The 19,488-nt window shown below is 44.0% G+C and overlaps 2 protein-coding genes across 8 annotated transcripts in view; one reads left to right on the top strand and one right to left on the bottom strand.

The window, feature by feature from the left end:
• The window catches only part of ZNF410 (zinc finger protein 410), a 38,003-nt gene extending 30,680 nt beyond the window's left edge, over window positions 1-7,323 (top strand). Inside the window, exons 10-12 of one of the 5 annotated variants that reach the window (XR_004986883.2) lie at window positions 449-589; window positions 872-1,075; window positions 2,033-2,160. Coding sequence is in view for 4 of the 5 variants with exons in the window: in XM_036431609.2 (XP_036287502.1) it covers window positions 449-589; window positions 2,033-2,160; window positions 6,282-6,320 (308 nt within the window). In the remaining variant the exon portion in view is untranslated. Of the gene's footprint in view, window positions 1-448; window positions 590-871; window positions 1,076-2,032; window positions 2,161-6,281 lie in introns of those variants that run through there. The other 4 variants (XM_036431609.2, XM_036431626.2, XM_036431633.2 and 1 more) reach the window with 4 other exon arrangements.
• On the bottom strand, window positions 6,954-19,412 carry FAM161B (FAM161 centrosomal protein B). Of its 3 annotated transcripts, XM_036431546.2 has the most exons (9): window positions 19,264-19,412; window positions 16,060-16,379; window positions 14,742-15,292; window positions 13,005-13,351; window positions 12,550-12,677; window positions 10,628-10,792; window positions 10,304-10,403; window positions 9,383-9,525; window positions 6,954-8,470 (listed from the first exon to the last, which is right to left on the bottom strand). In XM_036431546.2, exons 1-9 carry the CDS (start codon window positions 19,312-19,314, stop codon window positions 8,302-8,304), a joined length of 1,974 nt encoding a protein of 657 aa, XP_036287439.1. In that variant the 5' UTR covers window positions 19,315-19,412; the 3' UTR covers window positions 6,954-8,301. The 3 variants fall into 3 exon arrangements, with proteins under 3 accessions (XP_036287439.1, XP_045434637.1, XP_045434639.1); XM_045578681.1 differs by lacking the exon at window positions 10,628-10,792; XM_045578683.1 differs by lacking the exons at window positions 16,060-16,379; window positions 19,264-19,412 and adding an exon at window positions 15,885-16,029.
• Window positions 19,413-19,488: the final 76 nt, after the last annotated feature.

The raw sequence follows: 19,488 nt of genomic DNA, 5'->3' as shown, positions 1-19,488 counted from the left end.
TATCAGAATCTGTAGTTTTAAAAGTTCCTGAGTGAGTTGGATGGTAACTAGTGCTGATCCATGAACCAGCATTTGAGTATCACTGTGATAAAGATTTCTGTATGACAAGAGTTTAAGCGTATTTTACTTATCAGTCATGACCTCCTTTTTACCATGAATTTGATACTTTTTGTTATTATTCCTTTTCCATGTCTTTCCTTAACCAGTTCTTTCACTCCAAACGCTCTTTAAGGGCATTCACCCTATTTTATAAGCTAATTATCCAGCTCACAGGCAAGGCTGAACCCTTTCCGTATAGGCTTATTCTTGCTTTCAAAAGTAGATGAAACAGGAGGTGGTGTCCAAAATGCAGGTTAATTTTTAGAAAGAAAAGGCAGGCTTCCTGTGAAAGAATGGGGACCAGGTGCAGCCTGAGTGCTGTCTCTCTCACATCCTGTTCTCTGTGCAGCTGAGCCACTAATGGGCAGTAGTTTGCTTGAAGAGACTTCAGTACCCAGTAAAAACCTGGTGTCTGTGAATCCCCAGCCCAGCCTTGGTGGAGAGTCCTTGAACCTACCAAATACCAATTCCATCCTAGGAGTTGATGATGGTAAGAATTTCAGCTCTCCTTTATTTGGGGAAAGTGGGCTGCCACTAGAGACTAAGGAATGGGGTTGTCTCCAAAATGGAGGTTTTCATTTTATTTCTTGTGAGTAGCTGTGTTATGATTGAGTAGCATTTGTGTTTTTTGTGTCTGGGGTGGATAAGTGAACTTTAAAAAAAATTTTCATTGAAAAGATGATGTAACAAAAAAGAGAAAAAACTTTTTAAGAAGAAGATTATCCATAATCCTAGCATCCTAGCCCAACTATTTCTATTTTTCCTATTGCAGTTATGGAAGAACTTAACTTTTAAAACATTTAAACAGAACATAACCAGGTTTTACAGAGGAGATATAAAGCAATTTCTCCATACCATCAAAGCCGTATCTTCGGGAGAAAAGGAAGGGCTCTCTAGGAAACAGTTGCTTCTCTCTGGTGTAGAAATTTCTCCCAAGTTACACAGGCCAGGCCCTCTTCTCTGAAAAACGTTCCAGGTGAGGTCAGCATGCATGTATTCAGTGCCTACTGTATGCCTGGCACCATGGGAAAGATTAAAAAGTAGAAGACAGGGACCTTAAATCTAGTTGAGAAGTCAAAACTTACACATGGGAAACAGAAGACAGTAATAAGCAAGTGTTAATTATATGGTCTAGTAAAGAAGAGCAGTTATAAGTTTTAAAAAAGTCACTAAAACTGAAATTTGAGGGCTGTTTATACATAAACTATTTCCAAAAGATCTTCATAGTGTTATCACTAATGAACACTGAATAAGTCTGAGGTCTGTGTTTTAGTTATTCATATCGTTCTCAGTCTATTTGGGGCATCCATGACCATTTCTGTGTAACTTCTCCATGGCGCCGACAAGGCCTTAGAATGTGCTCTACACTTACCTCTCCTCTGTTTCATGAACGATACTCGTGGCTAACTAAAGCATGAGGCACAGGAATTGCATGGAGGTACTTTGCTGCCTGAAGGAAGAAAGTCGTGAGGAGGAAGGGACACAGAGTAGGAACTTTGAAGTGAAGCTAGGTTTAAGTTCTTGACCTGCACACATTGTACTCTTTGTATCATTGGTGGCTGCTTTAAGGGTGGCCTCTGGTTTCCTGATTTGCCTGCCTAAGCAGCTTTTGTCCTGTTTCCTACACAGTGTTAATCCAGTTAACAGTGTTAATCCAGTTAACAATGATAAAGCCGTATTACTCTGGCATATTTAAAACTGGTCAGCAACAATATCAAGATTTTTTGCCTTTTCTTCCCATTTCCCTTTTGTAATATAGTACTTTTCAAATTCACTGATAATAATTTTTAGATAGAATTAATTTGTAAGAAATACAGGAACATGGGATTCAGTTTTTCAGGGAACAGTTTAAAAATTCTTAAGAGGCTTAATAGGCAGGTAGGTATCTATGGATTCACTTTTTGTTGAAACATTTTTTTCTGCTGTTTCACAGAGGTGCTTGCTGAAGGATCCCCACGTCCCCTGTCTTCAGTGCCTGATGTGACACATCACTTGGTGACCATGCAGTCAGGGAGGCAGTCCTATGAGGTTTCTGTGTTAACTGCCGTAAATCCACAAGAGGTAAATGGTCTCTTGCCCTTGTTTTGTTGCTGTGGAAACTGATGCAGAGAGTGATTGGGAATCTAGTTCAGAGGATTTGAAAAATTCTCCAATTTCAGCTTCTCAGAAGCTTTGAATAGAACATCTTCCTTTAAGCTCAGAAAGGAGCCTGAGTTGTAGGGTTTCCTGAATTGAGAACTTGGTTAATTATAGGTGAGATTCTCAGTTTTAATTTTCTATATTCACATGCCTTAATGAGTATCTGCTCCTTCTGTTTCTGCTTCACTATGAGATGAGTTTGCTTTTATTTTTATAAAGAAAATAACATCCTTGGATAAAGTGGTACTTCAGCAAAAAAAAAAAAAAAGTACTGACAAATAATTTTACAAAATTATTTAAAAAAAAAAAAATATATATATATATATATATATATATATATATATATATATATATTATTTATTTTTTTTTTTACAAAGAGGAAGGGAGAGGAATAGAGAGTTAGAAACATTGATGAGAGAGAAACCAATCAGCTGCCTCCTGCACATTTACTGGGATTGTGCCCACAACTAACGTACATGCCCTTGACCAGAATCGAACCTGAGACCCTTGAGTCTGCAGGCCAGTGCTCTATTCACTGAGCCAAACCAGTTAAGGCAAATTATTGTTCATTTTGAAAGGGTCATATGTCTAGAAGATACCAAGCTGAAATAGTCTTATAGAAATGTGTTCACTGGCTTATTGTATGAGAATCATCATCTAAATTAAAGAGGGATTTTAAGATGATTAAGAGCAAAGATGTGTCATTGGAGACCAAGGCTAAGATCACTCATATGCTCATATTCCCAATTACTATATACAGAGGCAAACTTTTGACAGTGAAGAAGGCTGAGAGGAAAAAAAAAATTGATTCATTTGAAATGTGGTGGAGGAAAGCTCTTAAGAACATCCTGAACTAGATGGATGGAACTATTGTAGAAAGATGAACAAGATGAAAATTAAGCCTGAAACATTGCTGGAGACAAAATGACAAAACTGAAGTTGTCGTGTTTCCGGCACACCTGAGCAGGCAGGGTTCTGGGGAAAGACAGTGATGCTGGGAAATGGAAGGCAGCAGGAGAAGAGGAGGACCAAACAGGAGCTGGGCAGGCTCCGTGAGAGAAGCCGTGGCCGAGTCTACAGGACTGAGCAGGGCGCGAACATCACTGTGTTCACTAGGAGTTGGAGCTAATTCAGTGGCATGTAACTAACACATGTCCATTGGTTCTTTCCTAAGTTACTTTCTCCTGGTTATTGCTTTGGAACATGTCTCACCTATATAACCTTCCTTTATCTATTTTATCCTCATTTATTTTAAAATCTTTATTATGGAAATGTTCAAAGGGTATAGAGAAAATAGTATGTCTTTTAGTTGGTTGGTTTGAATTAGAATTCAAACAAGACTCATACATTGCATTGCTTAATAGTTCTTAATTCTCTTTAAAATAGTTACCTACACCCAACCACAATTTTTCCCCCCCAGTATGGTTATCTATTTAAGGAATTGGGTTACTCTGCCTATAGAATTTCCAACATTCTGATTTTGACTGATTGACTCCTGTTGTTATTTAATATATTTTTCTATTCACAGATTTTCTAAAAGATGATAATTATATTTAGAATCTTGATTAGATTCATGTTTCCCCTTAACCCCCAAGAGAATATTTCATACGTGGCATTCTTGCTTCCTATGACATCTCATCAGGAGACACATGATAATCAGTTGTTCTCTTACTGATCTGAAGATTGACCAGTGAGCCCTAGCCGGTTTGGCTCAGTGGGTAGAGCGTCAGCCAGTGGACTTAAAGGTCCTGGGTTTCATTCCGGTCAAGGGCACATGTCTGGATTTTGGGCTCAATTCCCACAGCCAATCAATGTTCTCTCTCATCATTGATGCTTCTTTCTCTCTCTCTCCATCCCTCTCCCTTTCTCTCTGAAATCAACAAAAATATATTAAAAAAAAAAAAAAAAAAAGATTGACTAGTGAGTTAAGTAAAAACTTTGGCAAACATTATTGATCATGGCCTAAATCTATTTTTACATTAGAGCTTGCAAAATGGTGATGTCCTAATTCTCTTTTTTCCCTTGCTTTTCTTTAATAAAAAAAAAGTACTTTTCCTCACCAACTATTGGATTGCTCTGAAAGTCAGTTCAGTCTTCCCTCTTACAAATTATTACCTGGCAAAACTAATCTGAAACACTCAACCTTTTTTTATATTTGAAACTTTGGAGTTTTATTCTCCTATACTGCTAAATACTTTTAAGTTTTATTTTACTTTTCATATATTTTATTGATTTTTTACAGAGAGGAAGGGAGAGAGATAGAGAGCTAGAAACGTCGATGAGAGAGAAACATCAACCAGCTGCCTCTTGCACACCCCCTACTGGGGATGTGCCCGCAACCAACGTACATGCCCTTGACCGGAATCGAACCTGGGACCTTTCAGTCCGCAGACCGACGCTCTACCGCTGAGCCAAACCGGTTTCGGCTTATTTTACTTTTTAAATGTCACTGATTTCAGAGAGAGGGAGAGATAGAAACATCAATGACAAGAGAATCATCCATCTATGCCTCCTACTGGGGATGGAGCCCAAAATCCGGGCATGTGCTCTGACCAGGATTCCGATTGTGACCTCCCAATTCATGGGTCAGCCACACCGGCTGGGCAAAATCCTTTTTTTTTTTTAATTGAAATACTCCAAGCAACCCCAAACTAATGCCGGATGTATAAAATCATAATTCATTCGTCATACATTTTGTACCTAACATGTATGAGGCCCTCTACTGAGTATTAGTTGTACAATGTAAATAAAATACAATGTCTGCCTCAAAGAACTTACAGTCAGAATTGGAACCTCTACCTTTTATAACTCCATAACTATGTAAATGGTGTCCCTGGAGTGGTGCTGTGCAGAGAGGTTAGAATGGGAAAGGTGATGGATCAATAACTGGCAATTTTTACATGCTGTAGTAAGTGCTAGTCTTGAGGGAAATCAGGGAATAAGTTTTAGTGTCAAACCTGCAACCTTGGCGCACCTGGATGATGCTCTAACCAACTGAGTTACCTGGCCAGGGCGAGTCCACATTCTTGAACTCAAGAACCAGAATAAGTGATTGCCAGCTAGTTTGACTCTATCTTAGCATGTTTTCCAGATAAAACAAATTACAAATTCTATACCATTTCTCATAAAATGCCATTGCTAAGTTTTTTAGTTCCAACATCTAGATCTTGGCCTAGGTTAGAAGCATACCATTCTTACATCCCTACCACATAGTATCAAATGAAATTTGTGCTTTGTTTAAATGTCTTTCAATTCTGTACTGTTACATTCTCTGTAAACTACCGTCATCCAAATTGAGGTCAACAAATAAATACATCTCCAGGTCAATAATTTATCTGATTAGATTTTAATAAACCAAAATTTGTATGCTAAATTTCACTGTATTCCTATCTCATTTTCTTTTCATAATAAAATGGAATGCAGTTTCATCAATTATTGTACAAAACCGCCTTTCAACAAAGTGTAGAGCAGAATGTCCATGCTAGCTGCCACCCTGCTGGAGTCCCAGGCTTGTCTCATTTCATCACAGGAAAGGTGTTCCTTAAGCCCAGGGAATCCCTGGAGTTCTTCGAGTCTGGTCTTGCTCTCATGAACTCTTTGGGAATAGCTTTCCATTCCTTTTATTTCTACTTGAACTTGCAGCCTGTACTTGAGCTAACACTGACATAAGATTTTTGGTCTCACCATTTCTAATTTCCCTGTAAGTCATACATTCCTCTTTCACTGACTGGTAAGTACACGAATATTCAAACAATAGTTTGACTTATAGATTCAGGATATTTTATTGCCGTAGTGAAAATGACAGCATATGGGTGCTGCAGAATAAATAAAAATATGAAAAAAAATGTTTAATTAAAGCATGTAAAGCTTAAGGATGGTCTCAAGGCCAGTATCTGCATGGCTCTTGCTTTGGAATTAGCTATCCTTGACTCAGCCCCTGCAGTGCATTTCCCAATCCCACTCATAAACCTTTTACTTAGTATGAATTACTTTTCTTTTATTCATCAGTACCCTATTCCAGATTTTGTTGCACTCTTTTACAGTTACTAAACCAAGGAGATTTAACTGAAAGGCGGACATGAGCATGGGTACTGCATCCTGAAGAGCAGCTCTATCCGATCCCAGTGAGCATACAGTGGGAACAACTTGCTTATGGCTCACAATCTGCCAGAATCCAAATGGATCTGTGAATGACAAGACCCTGCTTTTTCCTCTGTGCATCTCCCCTGGCAAAGAAGATGAATGCAAGAGAGCTTCTCTTCAGACTCTCATCTGACCCAGAAAAGGAAGAAAGCAGGGAATGTGGGCTAGGTAACTGTACCTACCTCTCTTCCCACTGGAAAATTTGGGGATGGACTTCTCCCAAAAAATGAATTTGATTATGTTTGGCTGACGTATCTCAGTATAACTATTGAGAGGAGATTTTCCTATGAAGAGCTACCATCCCAGCCTCTGCTGTCATATCACGTGGATGAACTAAGTCCTGCCACCAACCATAAAACTTCACCAGGAAGTTGAGCTTTCAAGATGCCTTGTTGCTTTGGAGAAGGGAGTGATGTCAGTTCTGTTGTGATATTCTCCCTTTAGCAACCTGAGTAAGACACTCTCCGCCAGTGGGCTGCAAACAAATAAATTACTTGAATCCCTACTTGGCCCAGGCTGAGGTACTATCTTGTCCCATACACCTCTACTTAGTCACTTTGCTTCTTTGTTCATGGAACATACAGTAGCATGTTTAAAGGGCTTTTTTTTTTTTTAAGTTAAATCACATGATTCAGAACTACAGTTGTTTTCCCTTTAAATAAACAAAATAGCCCAGTCAGTTCTTTGGATTGTTTTTAGACAGAATTTGTTCTCTTAGAAGATTAAGAAAGTAGTTCAGTCTTCACCTTTAAGATAAGGTATTGATTTACCCTTAGGATTCCATGCAGGTAAGACAGCTCAGGAGTCTTGGGGAACATGACATGAATATCTTCATCTCTAACTACCAAACCCAGATGATAGCTATTGCCCAAGTGTCACTCTGTCCTCACCAGAAAGAACCATGACAGTCTGGAAAATTAGCAATGAATTTTCCCAGAAAGTTAAAAAAACACATGAGAAAGGTGCTTCTGTTAGAGTAGGCACTCTTGCTATTATTCTGTCTCTACAGCTACTGAGAAAACATCTAATTATAGTTAGTGAGAAGTATTCCAAAGATCACTTACTAGTAGAAAATCATGGCTGTCAGATTTATTTAAAGTGAACCTCATGCTGACACACACATGCTCACAGATAACATTCTAAATATATAACAGGAAAGAACTGCTTTTTTAAATTATAGTTCTCAATTTGTTAATGACAAGTATAATCGTGCTATGTAGATTGAGTTCATGTATTACTTGTATTCTTAAAATGCCAGTTTTTACTTCCTGTGGTTTCACTCTTATACTAGAGCAGTGGTTTTCAACTGGGAACATTTTGCTCCCAACTTTCCTAGGGACATGTGGCAATATCTAGAGACATATTTGGTTGTCACAACTGGAGGACATTACTGCCAGCTAGTGATTAGAGGCCAGCAAACATCCCACATTGCACAGGACTCCCTGTCCTTGCACCCAACAAAGATTCATCTAGCCCAGAATGTCCATCGTGCTGAGGCTGAGAAACCCTGTACTAGAGGTTGCAAACTTATCATCCCCCAAGTGTTTTATTTTGCCTGTATAGTATTTCCAAGTAATTCTGGTTTCTGTTGAAAATGCAGTTAATCTGGCAATTCGAGGCCTGTATTCCAGCAGAGACTCCAGCTCTACTGTCCCCTACTCCCTTACAGCCAGCCCATTCAACCCATTTATTTTCTGACTAGCCTTGGGGCTTGTGCCCTTTTTCTGTCCCTAATATTTAAGTGTGGGGCACAAAGTAAGAACCTTTAGCTCAGGTATGTTCCCTCCACCCTGAGCTTCACTTTGATTTACTTGAACCATTCCCTGATATCTGCTACTTTTCCCCATTCTCCAAGAATAGCCATGACTCAAGACCCAAGTTTTCCCTTGCCTTGATCTGACCTCACTTTGGTTGCTAATATTATTGAGAAGTAGTAATTAAGTGCACTGGTTCGGCAGGTGGTTCGAGACTATCTAGCGATTCATAAGCCAGCTCCTCCTGCTCCTCCTTGGGGCTCGCAGGCTGCTCCCGAGGCTCTTCTAAATCCTGCTGTGGGTTTCTGATGCCGAGTTTTGTAGTTTCGTGGGTGCTGCAGAATAAATAAAAATATGAAAACATGTTTAATTAAAGCATGTAAAGCTTAAGGATGGTCTCAACATTTTTATTGTATGGGATGCAGAAGTTTCTAGGTGGGAAATGGGGAGAGGAATTAGGAGTTAAACAATAAAATTGAAAATATTAGAGATGCTTTATTCCTTTTGATGTATACGATCTCAATGGAGGAGGTGGTGCTGAGTTATTTTTAAAAAAGCTAGAAAGACAGTTTTATTTTATGGGAAATAAAAATATACATGATTTTTCAAACATGGAGTGGAAATACTTTTGACTGGTGGCATTGGAATTGGAATAGGAAAATTATGTTTCAAATTTTAGGAATCTAGACTTAATATACAATGGTATATTTGTTTATTTTTAATATATTTTGATTTTTTTACAGAGAGGAAGGGAGAGGGATAGAGAGTTAGAAATATCAATGAAAGAAACATCGATCAGCTGCCTCCTGCACATCTCCCACTGGGGATGTGTCTGCAACCAAGGTACATGTCCTTACCGGAATCAAACCTGGGACCCTTCAGTCTGCAGGCCGACACTCTATCCACTGAGCCAAATTGGTTAGGGCTACAATGGTTATAATTTATTCACAACTGCACTTCTCTCCAAATTCAGATGTGTTATCTGGAGCTGTCTGGATGTCTGTTTTATTGTGCCTGTACAGTATTTCCAAATAATTTTTAAATTAGTTGCCAACATGCAGATTTCTGGCTTCTGTTGAAAATGCAGTTGATCTGGCAATTCAATTTCCATGTAAGTACAAGTAATTTCCATGTTAGTACAGGATAGTGATCTCAAAATATGCGTGGCTGTCCTGAAGGCTCCTCCCAGGGGCATTGCTAGGGGTGGCACCGGAGGACTGCAGGGGGACAGCAGCATCTGGGATTACCTGGGACAGCCATGCACTTCCAACTGCGCCTTCCCCTGTGCGGTCCTGGCGCCCTGACCCTTGTTCCTCACAAAGTCTTCATCCAACCCCGCCTGCTTCAGGGTGTCTTGATACCTTTGTTCTGCTGCTTTCCTGGCAAGGTCCTGTGGGACGGAAACTAATCTGTAACTGTCCTGTGTATTTCTTGTTAATTCTAAATTACTAGCTTAACCCATATCCTAAAATACTGTTCACCACCACCCTCTCCCATTAGTGAGGACAAGATTTGCATAGAAATTACTTTGAGCTTTGTTTTCAAGCCTTAAAGTGCATAGGAGCTATCTGAATGAAGATTTTGTAAAAAGTAGACTCTCATTTGTTAGGTCTCAGTTGGGGCCTGCAATTATGTATTTCTAACAGTCCCAGGAGATGCCAGCCATTGATTAGGGAGCCACACCTTTGAGAAGCAAGGACTTAGATTTTTGAAAGACCACATGAGGTCCAGATGAAAATGATGGACTAAAAACCCTTAGAGATCTAGCAATGTGCCACAGATCTAGAGGCTGGTGATGTTCACCATTATGAACAGTGGCTCTGGACAGCAGCAAAGACTGGATTTTCAGTCACATTAATAAGTTAAAATGTGCTTGCCAACAGCCAAACTCACTGTGTATATGGAACCTAACTCCCACTCTGATTCATACTGAAAGCTAGACTACAGTGAAAACTCTAGGAATTGAAATTTTCCATGTTAGATGTCTTCAGAATCCAGTCTTTGATGAATTTAGCCCAAGTAACATTTATTATTACACTACTATTACTACTTAGGGGCCCAATTCAGAATCTTCCTGAGCTTCCGGGAAATGTTTAGATATTAAACTTTCACGTCTAAGAACTCTCTCATCCAAGACAGAAAGAAGATGACTGGTTGTTCAGTTTTACCTTGGAAACTTGTTCGAAGAGATATGGCCTCGTTTGTATTCTCTTTTTCATTTCCTCCAGTTCTTTCTTATACTCTCTTGCTCTTTTACAGTCATTGTTCCTGGAATTAGATTTTTTTTAATGTGCCTTGTTCCAATCCAGAATACCCTTCATTCCAGTTAAACAGAGTCGGTCTCATGGACATTGTAAATTCCTAGCTGTGCCTGGCAAAACTCATGACTGCCCTCAGAGGAGCCTACCCTAATAACGCCGTTTTGCCGTTTTTAAGGCCAATGATCTGCTGAGTCCCAAGACACTACCCTTTGACACACGGAAGACACTGACCGGTTTTCTTGCAGCTTTGCTCTGAATACCTCCTCCAGGCTTTTATGGGGATCCATGGCTTTTGCACGCAAGGTCACCGATTTGGACATTGCTTGACACTTCTTTTTATGCATCTCCAACCACTGAGTACTCTCTTGCGCTTTGTTCTTTTTTTCAAGTGAACTTCTTCAGGGAGGAGGGGGGGAAAAGAATACAGATGACAAACTTGGAGGTATTTAAAAGCAATCTTAGTAACCTCTCTGGAAAGTTGGTGATAGTCTATGAATGGAGGTGGGTGGGTAATTTACCTCCCTGGCATTTCAGAAAGAATAAGATTCTGGCATCAAATGCAAGGGCATATGACGCCTTCCCAGCACTCCAGATACAGTGATATTCTACCCAGGAGAGTATCACTCATTGAACTGAAAACGTGAATAAAATATCCTTATTTTAGTAGCCAAACATTCAGGCTTGTCTATCCTGAAACAGAATACTAATAGCTGGTTCAGTAGCTGAGTTATGTACCCTGAACCAGTGCAAACAGTCCGCAAGTGCTTTATGCCCACTATCTTGTGTAATCCTCATAACTGCCCTGTGAACTAAGAACTAGGAGCATTCGTTGTATAGGCAGAGATGTAGCCTCAGGCAGGGTAAGCCACTTGCCCAAACCTACCCAGCATATCAGTGGAAAAGCCAAAGTTAGAATTAGGATATCTGACTTTTAAGTCTGCCCTTGGTGTATACACTGTGCTATAAACAGTGGGCTGGAAGGTGCCCGAGTTTATGGTCTCTTGGGAATACAGATAAATACAGATATAGAAATGGACTTCTTTTTATGCACAATTTGGGATCAACTTTTAGTACTGAGTTTGTATAAATATTCTACAAGGTATGGAGAGTTCCACCAAAAGAAAAAAGCCAAGACTTGCATTTGGCCCACACTCAAGTGGACTGATTAGGAAGGGGGACATTAAAGTTATATCTGCTAGTATGTCAAACTCCCTATTGCTAAGAAGCAGTGGTAGACATCCTCTGCAAGGTGGGCCAACCTTTGGTTCATAATATCTAATTGGGACCTCAGGATATTGCTACATTCAGCCTTGATTTAGTAGCTCTATGACATTTGAGGAAAAGGGAAATATCCACTGGATTCTAAATACATTTCTACGATCTGTGTGGGTCTTAAAGGGCCAAGTCGGTTCAGTTACTCCTGTGTAGCTCTACAGGAAAGCACCAATATGCTGGTCCTCTGCTCACTTTGTCTCAGTGGCCTGGTGAAGGAGCGCTTACTGGCTCATATGAGAACAATACCATGACAGTAAGGTCAGTTAAAGAGGTAAAAATAAGGAGGTGCCTGATTCCCATCTGAAGTCTGATTCCCCAGATGAATCTTGGAGAATGTCAGTATGTGCAATGGAGGCTCATCTCTGTGGCAGGCTCAGCCACCTGTCATGCTTCTCTGAGTTCCTGCTCCCAATGGGTTCCTTTTTCATCTCTAGGTGTTTACCAAAGCTGTTCTTTGTCTGGAAACTTCTTTCTTTCCAGCCTTTGGCTTATTCCTCTTCCTTCAGGTTTCACCTTAGACATCTATTACGAGAGTCCCCTCCCCAGGCTTCCCAGTGTCCCACAGTCCCCTGTATTCCCTCATCTTTGCACTCACTAACAACATAAGGTAGCTGCTTCGTTGCTTTTCTGTATTTCAGATTAGGTATTAAACTATAGGTATCTCCAGCCTTGACATTCTACTGGCACAGAGTAAGGCCCCGTGAATATTTGCTGAATGATAGCTAGGTGTTTTCCAGCCCTAAGTGTGGAGAGCCGGAGAGTTCCCTTCCACGCCTTCAGGCTTCCGGTCACAGGAGAGGCGGCCCAGCAGCGGGATGGTGTCCATCCTGTGGGCCATGAGCCGGGCATTGTGAGTCTTTTGCAGCCTGACCACTCACCTGACTGCGGATTCCCTCTTCCTGGTGGCGTCTGTGATGTGCACAGGTAGGGTGTTGGCAGAGAGGGAAGCAAGGCCACTCAGAGAACGGCTCCTGGGCCGGGGAGCAGCCGGTGGCTGTGGGGAGTCCTAGAGGAAGCACAGGCTGGCATTGGTGGGACAGCATGTGTGACTGGGTTTCATCTTAGCTGGAATCAGTTTCAGTGAAGATAAAAACTAATCAGACTAAGGATCTTTTTTCTGGGGATTAAAGCCAAGGGTAATGAGATTTCAAGCTTAGTCATTGGGACAGACTTGGATGTCAATCCTGGAGGCTTTTTCATGCTCAAGATGGCCTCCTCCCCCGTCATCTGAACTGGTGTTTTGTTTTGTTTTTAGTTAAGATAGAAAAATGCCACGAGAAGTGCCTTCCATCGAGACGTGGCCCTCGACCCTCCCAAACCGCCGGGCTCTCACCTTCCTCCCTCCAGCGGCGGCAGCATCACAGGGCCGCTGAGTGTGACACAGGCTGGCGGTTCTCAGCAAGAAGGGCTTGTTGCGAGTCCCCTCTCGGGTGTCCCTCCTCTTGGCAGCTCTTCTCTGGAAGGCCCTGTAGAGGCCCTCGTAGTCAGGGACGGCAGGATTCACCCGCGGCTGGAACCCGAAGTCAGTCTGCAGGAACCCAAGCTTCTCCTGCCAGGTCCGGGTGGCCGTGCGGAGCTGTGGGTCAGCCCTGAGACTGGAGGAGATGACGGGGGAGGAGGCCATCTTGAGCATGTCCATGGCTCTCATTTGGATGCGAATTTTCCTCAAGAGCTCAGCTTCTGTGAAGAAAAGTCAGGGTGGTGAGGGATGGGAAGGGACCGAGACTCATACCAAAAGGTTTGGAGAACTTTCCCTCTTCTAAACACTAGCAGTAATGTGCTGGAACCAAATGTTGACTTTTCAGGAATTTTGTGATCCAGCTGACACCATGTGGGAAAGCCTGAAACTGGCCACGATAGGCATATTTACACGACAGAAAATGGCAAACACTACAAATCGTTTGTTATTTTATTTTATTTTTTTTCCTGGAGAGCTCAATAAATGTTGAGGAGAACACTGCCAGGTACCAATCAGGTTGCAGAATCAGCTCCATTCACATTTACTGAGTGCTTTCTCTGGTTCCTAAAGGATGACCAGAAGGAATGGGCCAGTCACCTGCTCCTCTCCCAGCTCTCCCGTCTCAGAGAAAGGCCCCTCCACCCACCCAACTGCCCAAGTCCATTGTCCAAGTCATTCTTGGAATGCCCTCCTTCATCTTATCAGTCACACGTCCCACCGTCTCCTCCGCATTAACCTGTCTCCAGTCCAGTCTCTTTTTTGTTGTCCCTGCTACTAATTTCATAATTTCTCAACTAAATTGTTGAAATAGCCTCGTTATATCAGCATCCCTGAGTCTAGCACCTCCCCCTTTAATTATCTCAACAGCAATCAGAGTGATCTTTCTGAACTTCATACCTGATCATGAGCCACTCTTTTTAAACCCTCCAGTGGCTCCCCAGTGCCCTTGGGTGAAGTCCAAACTCCTTCCCACGGCCTTCAAGGCCCCAGGTCTGACCTGTGCCTGCCTCTCTCCTCCCCTTTCCCTCTTCTCTCCACCTCTACCTTTTCACCCCTGAATGTGCTCAGCTCTCTTACCTCCATGCTATAGCTCTGCTGGTACACTCTCCCTCCCTCTTCATCAGATTAACAGCTCACCCTGCAGGGTCAGCCTCAGCACTCACTTTCTCTGGGGACCCTAAGTTAGGCCCTTTGACACAAACTCCATAGGACCCTATAATCCTTGCAAATGACTCCTCTCAGTTGTGGTCATTTATCTGTCTCCCTCCATGTCCACAAACTCCATGTCTACTCATTCACCCTAGAACAATGCGTGGGACATGGCACATGTTACTGAATGAGCAAAGAAAGCTGGGTCTCTTATTTGAGCTGCACTCTGAAATGAGTTCCTCACCAGGCTGGGGGAGGTTTCATCAGAGGCAGTGGCACGGTCTAAGCCAGTCTTTAGATGTCTCATTGGTTCTCTGTTCTCCTATCTGCGGCCACAGAGGCCTTCACATCCACTCACTGAGGGGCCTTTAGCAGCTCATCTCCAAGCCAGGCTAACCCGAGCCTGATAAATCCTCACTGTACCCCCCGCAGCAGGCAGCAAGGTGGCAGGGTTGTCTTTACCCTGGAGTTTGTCCCCGAGAGCTGGCTCCAGAATGGACCTGGGGATCCTTCTCGAGGCAGTCGGCTTGGAGGCCTTAGCCTGAGCACTGGCGGCCAGGTCCCTCTGCTCAGCGGCTTCCGTCCGTTGCTCCTCCTTCTCCAGGAAGCTGAAGGGTTTGAAAGACGAGAGCAGCAGTTCTTTCCTCTTCTGGATCCCTGCCTGCCTTCGGGCCTCGCTGCGCGCCACGATTTCATGGTAGAGGGGCAGGTAGACGTGCGCAGGCACGGGCTGTGCTCGGAACTGCCGGTGGCACTCGGCCTCCTCCTGGCCCTGCCTCTGGGCCTGCTGCCTCTCGAGCTCGAAGGAGGCAGGCGAGGCCAGCCACTGGGCCTTTTTCTGGGCCTCGCGCACCGTCATGCGGAACGGCTGGGGAACAGTGATGGAGGATGCCCAGGAGCTGAGGCTTCTGTGCTGGGAAGGAGGCCGGGAGCCTGTGGGTGCCTGGGACTGAGCCTTGGGAATGTCGGAGGGCAGGCTGCTCAGGGAGCTGCAGCGCCGTGGGTAGCCGCACCTGGGGGAAGAAAGCAGCTGCCGGGGCCTGGAGGACAGGCCGCCCGGGGCCCGGCGCCTCCCAGCCCCTCCTCCCCGCTGCCTCCCCACACCTCTCTGCCAGCAGGCTGCATCTAGCTTCTCAGCCTAACATCGCAGCCCCACGGGCCTCTAAGCCTTTGCCTTTCTCAACCAGGCCCCTCTCCTTCCCACAGGCCCCCTATCGGCCTTAGTGAGAAGCCTCTTCTCGGAACTGATCCAAAAACTGCCACTTTGCATTCTGATATTTTCACAGGGGGACAGCGCAGTGGTGCAGAGCAGGGCTTAGAGTCAGACAGAGCCAGAGGCAAATCTTGCTTCAAACAATTGCCAGCTGTGTGACCTTCAGCAAGGTTCTCTTTGAACCTCAACTCCTCATCTGTAAAATGGCAAAATAATACCTGTTTACAGGGTGATCAAGAGGAGGAAAAATAAATATTAAACGAGGTAAAGCATGCATACACATAACAGGGCTTGGCCAAGGCCAAGGCACCTTGCTGCCATTCTCAGGGAGCAGTGTGTGTGTGGGAAAGGCGTCCGTTTAACAATTCCCGTGCTCCGGGTGGTAAGGTGACCCGGAGTGATTTAGGGCCGCTGGGTAGGAATCAGAAAGCATGTTTGGATCCGGAAGCTGATTCTTCCGGAGCCTTAGTAAGTGGCAACTTGGACACGTGGTCCTTCACTGAGGAAGAAACACGGGCCTTGGTGGGAATTGTGCAGGGAAGCAGCCGTTGTGCTGCAGCGCCTCACCTTGGCGATGGGGGGCGCTGGACCTGCGGCTCCCCGCTGCCTTTGTTCTGGAAGAAACTCGCCAGGTCCTCATCGTCTTCAGAGAGGCTCCCATCACTGCCTGGGTCAGACGGATGAAGGGATTCCGACAGGCACCACCGGCCTTTCTGCCCCAGGGCTCGCAGGGTCTCATAAAAGCTCCCAGCTGAGTCAGGAGAAGTGGAATCTGTCTCCTCTGGGCTGAGGAGCTCATCGAGTCCTCCAGCCCCAGGCAAAGCCAGCCCATACCCAGGCTGCTCCTCTTCTGCCTCCGTGTCTGAGGAGGATCTGGGCGGAAATATCTAAAACGAAATAGGATAGATCGGGGTCAATCTATAATTTCAAATTTATTCACAACTTAACTGTTAATTTCACTTTGAATAAGCCTCTATATATTAAGGACTGGGGAGGAACAAAGAAATTTTTTAATTAACAGGAAAGACAATGTAGAAATAAGAGTGCTCTAAAGAACTTTCACGCCCTCGCTCGTTTGGCTCAGTAGATAGAGTGCAGGCCTGTGGACTGAAGGGTCCAGGTTCGATTCCGGTCAAGGGCACGTTCCCCAGGTTGTGGGCTCCATCCCCAGTGGGGATTGTGCAGGAGGCAGCCAACTGGTGATTCTCTTTCATCAGTGATGGTTCTATATATCTTTCTCCCTCTCCCTTTCCCTCTGAAATCAATAAAAATATATATTTTTAAAAAGAAATTTCACAAATTGGTATATGGGGTGTGCTTGGTCGAAGGTGTCAATCCCAAAAAAGAATAGACCTGCCAAAGATCCCTAGTTGTAAACTGGGCTCAAATTCATAACCAGAGTGTAGCAGCCGTTGTTTGCAATGGTCCCTCACCCACACTGCGCCTCAGGGAAAACCTCAGCTGGAGCGGCCAGCCTCAGGCACTGTGTTCCTGCCATCTGAATCGACCCTTATATTAGAGCTCCTTCAGCTGTAATTCCACCAGCGGGCTGAAGACCTGTCGGATCCAACTGGAGCTGTGCAACTATATCTTCATTTGCATATTAATTGGCCAATCAGAACACAAGAAGTTTATGGTTCATTTGCATGAAAATTGATCAGGGACTAGAAGGCACTCTTCTCTGTATAAGCAGAGTGCCCAGATTGTGTTTCCCAGGTTTGCAAACTGAGCTGAATAAAATCTCTCCTGAACCGCACCCAAAATTGAGGACTTCTGTTGGTGTTGAATTGTGGCAGCAGCTCTTGGTTGACAAAAGACAGGAAAGAGAAGCAAAGAGCTGAAATTGGGTCCCTACTTCATGCACTGCGGGGAGCACTTACAGAGAACCTACTCTGCACCAGGCATTCTGCTCCCTCCTGCAATCCTACCCATGACCTTGGCCACGCTTTGGGCCCTGCCCTATTGGGGTTTTACCAACTTTTTTCAATCTTCTTTTTCTTGCTTTCTCTGTCTACACCTTTGCTTTCCTCATATTCTAGCTGATTTCCACTGTGTCACTAGGAATGGATAATTAACAGGAGAGACAATGTGGTCTAGCTGAATGAGCAATGTCCTAGAATATGGGAAACCCAACTGGGTTTAAATACTCCAGAAAATATAAATAAGGTGATTCATTTGCACTAGGAATTAAGCTGAGAACAAGATAAGGCCTTGTCTTGAAATATCAAAGCCGTTATGAAGCTAACATTCCAGTAAAGGAAGACAGAGATAGAAGATAATAATTTAGCGAAGTCCATAAAACTACGGGATTATAGAATGGCTATAGGAAGCTTTCCTTATATGATGGGCTAAAAAACATCAGATAAAGACTATATATTTATGTAAAGATAGACATATATTGTGGAAGGTATATATATATTTATACTATAATCAGAGTTAGGTTTATTAACTTGCTGCAGTAAACAATGGAAAATTATAGGGAACTTGGGAGGGGGGTTGCTTTTACCAATAGTAAGAGGGTGGGAGAGGGCTTTTTCTAGGGTTAGCTTGTCCTGAATAATTCTGATGAGAGTTAGGGGAAGCAGGGATCACCTCTGAGTGGATGCTGCTGTGAAGAGGGGAGTGAGTGAGTGGATGATTGAGCAGTTTTTATTCAAAAGGGGACAAGAACAAGTGGGCTGGGTAAGTAAGTGACAGGTAAGCATACTCATTTAGAAGGGGGTGTTAGTCATTTTACAGTCTGGTGTGGTCCTATGAGAAACACTGTTTTCTGCTGATCTTGCTGCTGGCCTTCTCTGTCTGTTACGGTCTGAATCGTATTTTCTCAGACCTGGGATGATTTTTACTTCTCACTGTGGAGGAGTTTGGGATTTACACGTGACTGATGAGAAGGAGCCAGCCTTGCTCAGATCTGGGGTAAGCGGTTTCTGGGAACAGCAAAGACCTTGAGGCAGGGACCTGAGGCAGGAACGGCTGGTGTGGTGGTGCCAGGATGGGACCAGAGGATGACTGATTGCAGCTGGATTGCTGATGATTTTACTGGGTTCTCTAAGGTCCAGCTCTAACACTGCAAAGAACACGAGACTGAGTCAAAGGTCTGAATGTACTCTAGCCCTCACTATGCTACTGAAGAGTGTGTGATCTTAGGAAACTTCCTTTTTAAAGGAATTTACTGAGATATAATTCACACATCGTGCAATACATACAATCCACGTATTTAAGGGGTGCAGGGGGTTTTAGTATATTCGCAGTTGTGCAACCACCACCAGCTTTACATTTTAATCACTCCAAAACGAAGCCCCATAGCATTTAGCAGTCACTCCCTGTTTTCCCCAATCCTCCCATCCCTCCCCCACCTCCCTTCCCAGCTCACCCCTCATCCTTCCCCGCCGGCCCTACGCAGTCACCATTCCACTTTCTGTTTATATGGATTTTGGGGCAAATTTCTTAATCTTTCCGAGCAACAGTCTAGGACAGTCCTGGGGGAGCTGAAGGGATAGAGCGATGGTTCTGCTAAGAGCCTGCCATAGGGCTCCGGTTCAGGCAGCTCTAGATGAATTTTTTTTTTTTTTGTGGGGGGAGGCAATGATAAGATATGTACACATAAACCGTAATACTTTAATAAAATGAAAATAAACGCAACCAATTTCATCCCACGCCCCTCGGGAACACGCCCCTACGTCTGTCTCCAAGGCAACGTCAAACACTCCTCTTGCAGGCATTCCTTTCCGGAGCCCAGACTCGATTTCCCCCTTCCGTCTTCTCCCTCACCTGCAGGTCCCGGGCGCCGCCGGGGGCTCCCGCTCGCCTCCCCACCGTCATCTCGTCCGCGGTGCTCGACCGCAGCGTCCGCGACCCCGGCGGGGACTGCGGCGGCGGCGCCGCTACCTGGGTGAGCTAAGTCCCGCCCCTTTGTATATCTGTGCTCTGATTGGCTCCTGGGCGGATGCTTGAACCAATCCCTTACCAGGGAGCCTCCAAAACATCCCGCCCAAC

The sequence above is a fragment of the Pipistrellus kuhlii genome, unplaced genomic scaffold (assembly GCF_014108245.1).
Source record: "Pipistrellus kuhlii isolate mPipKuh1 unplaced genomic scaffold, mPipKuh1.p scaffold_m20_p_1, whole genome shotgun sequence".
NCBI lineage: Eukaryota > Metazoa > Chordata > Mammalia > Chiroptera > Vespertilionidae > Pipistrellus > Pipistrellus kuhlii.
Note: the sequence above shows the minus strand (reverse complement) of the source record. Positions and strands in the feature narration are given on the sequence as shown.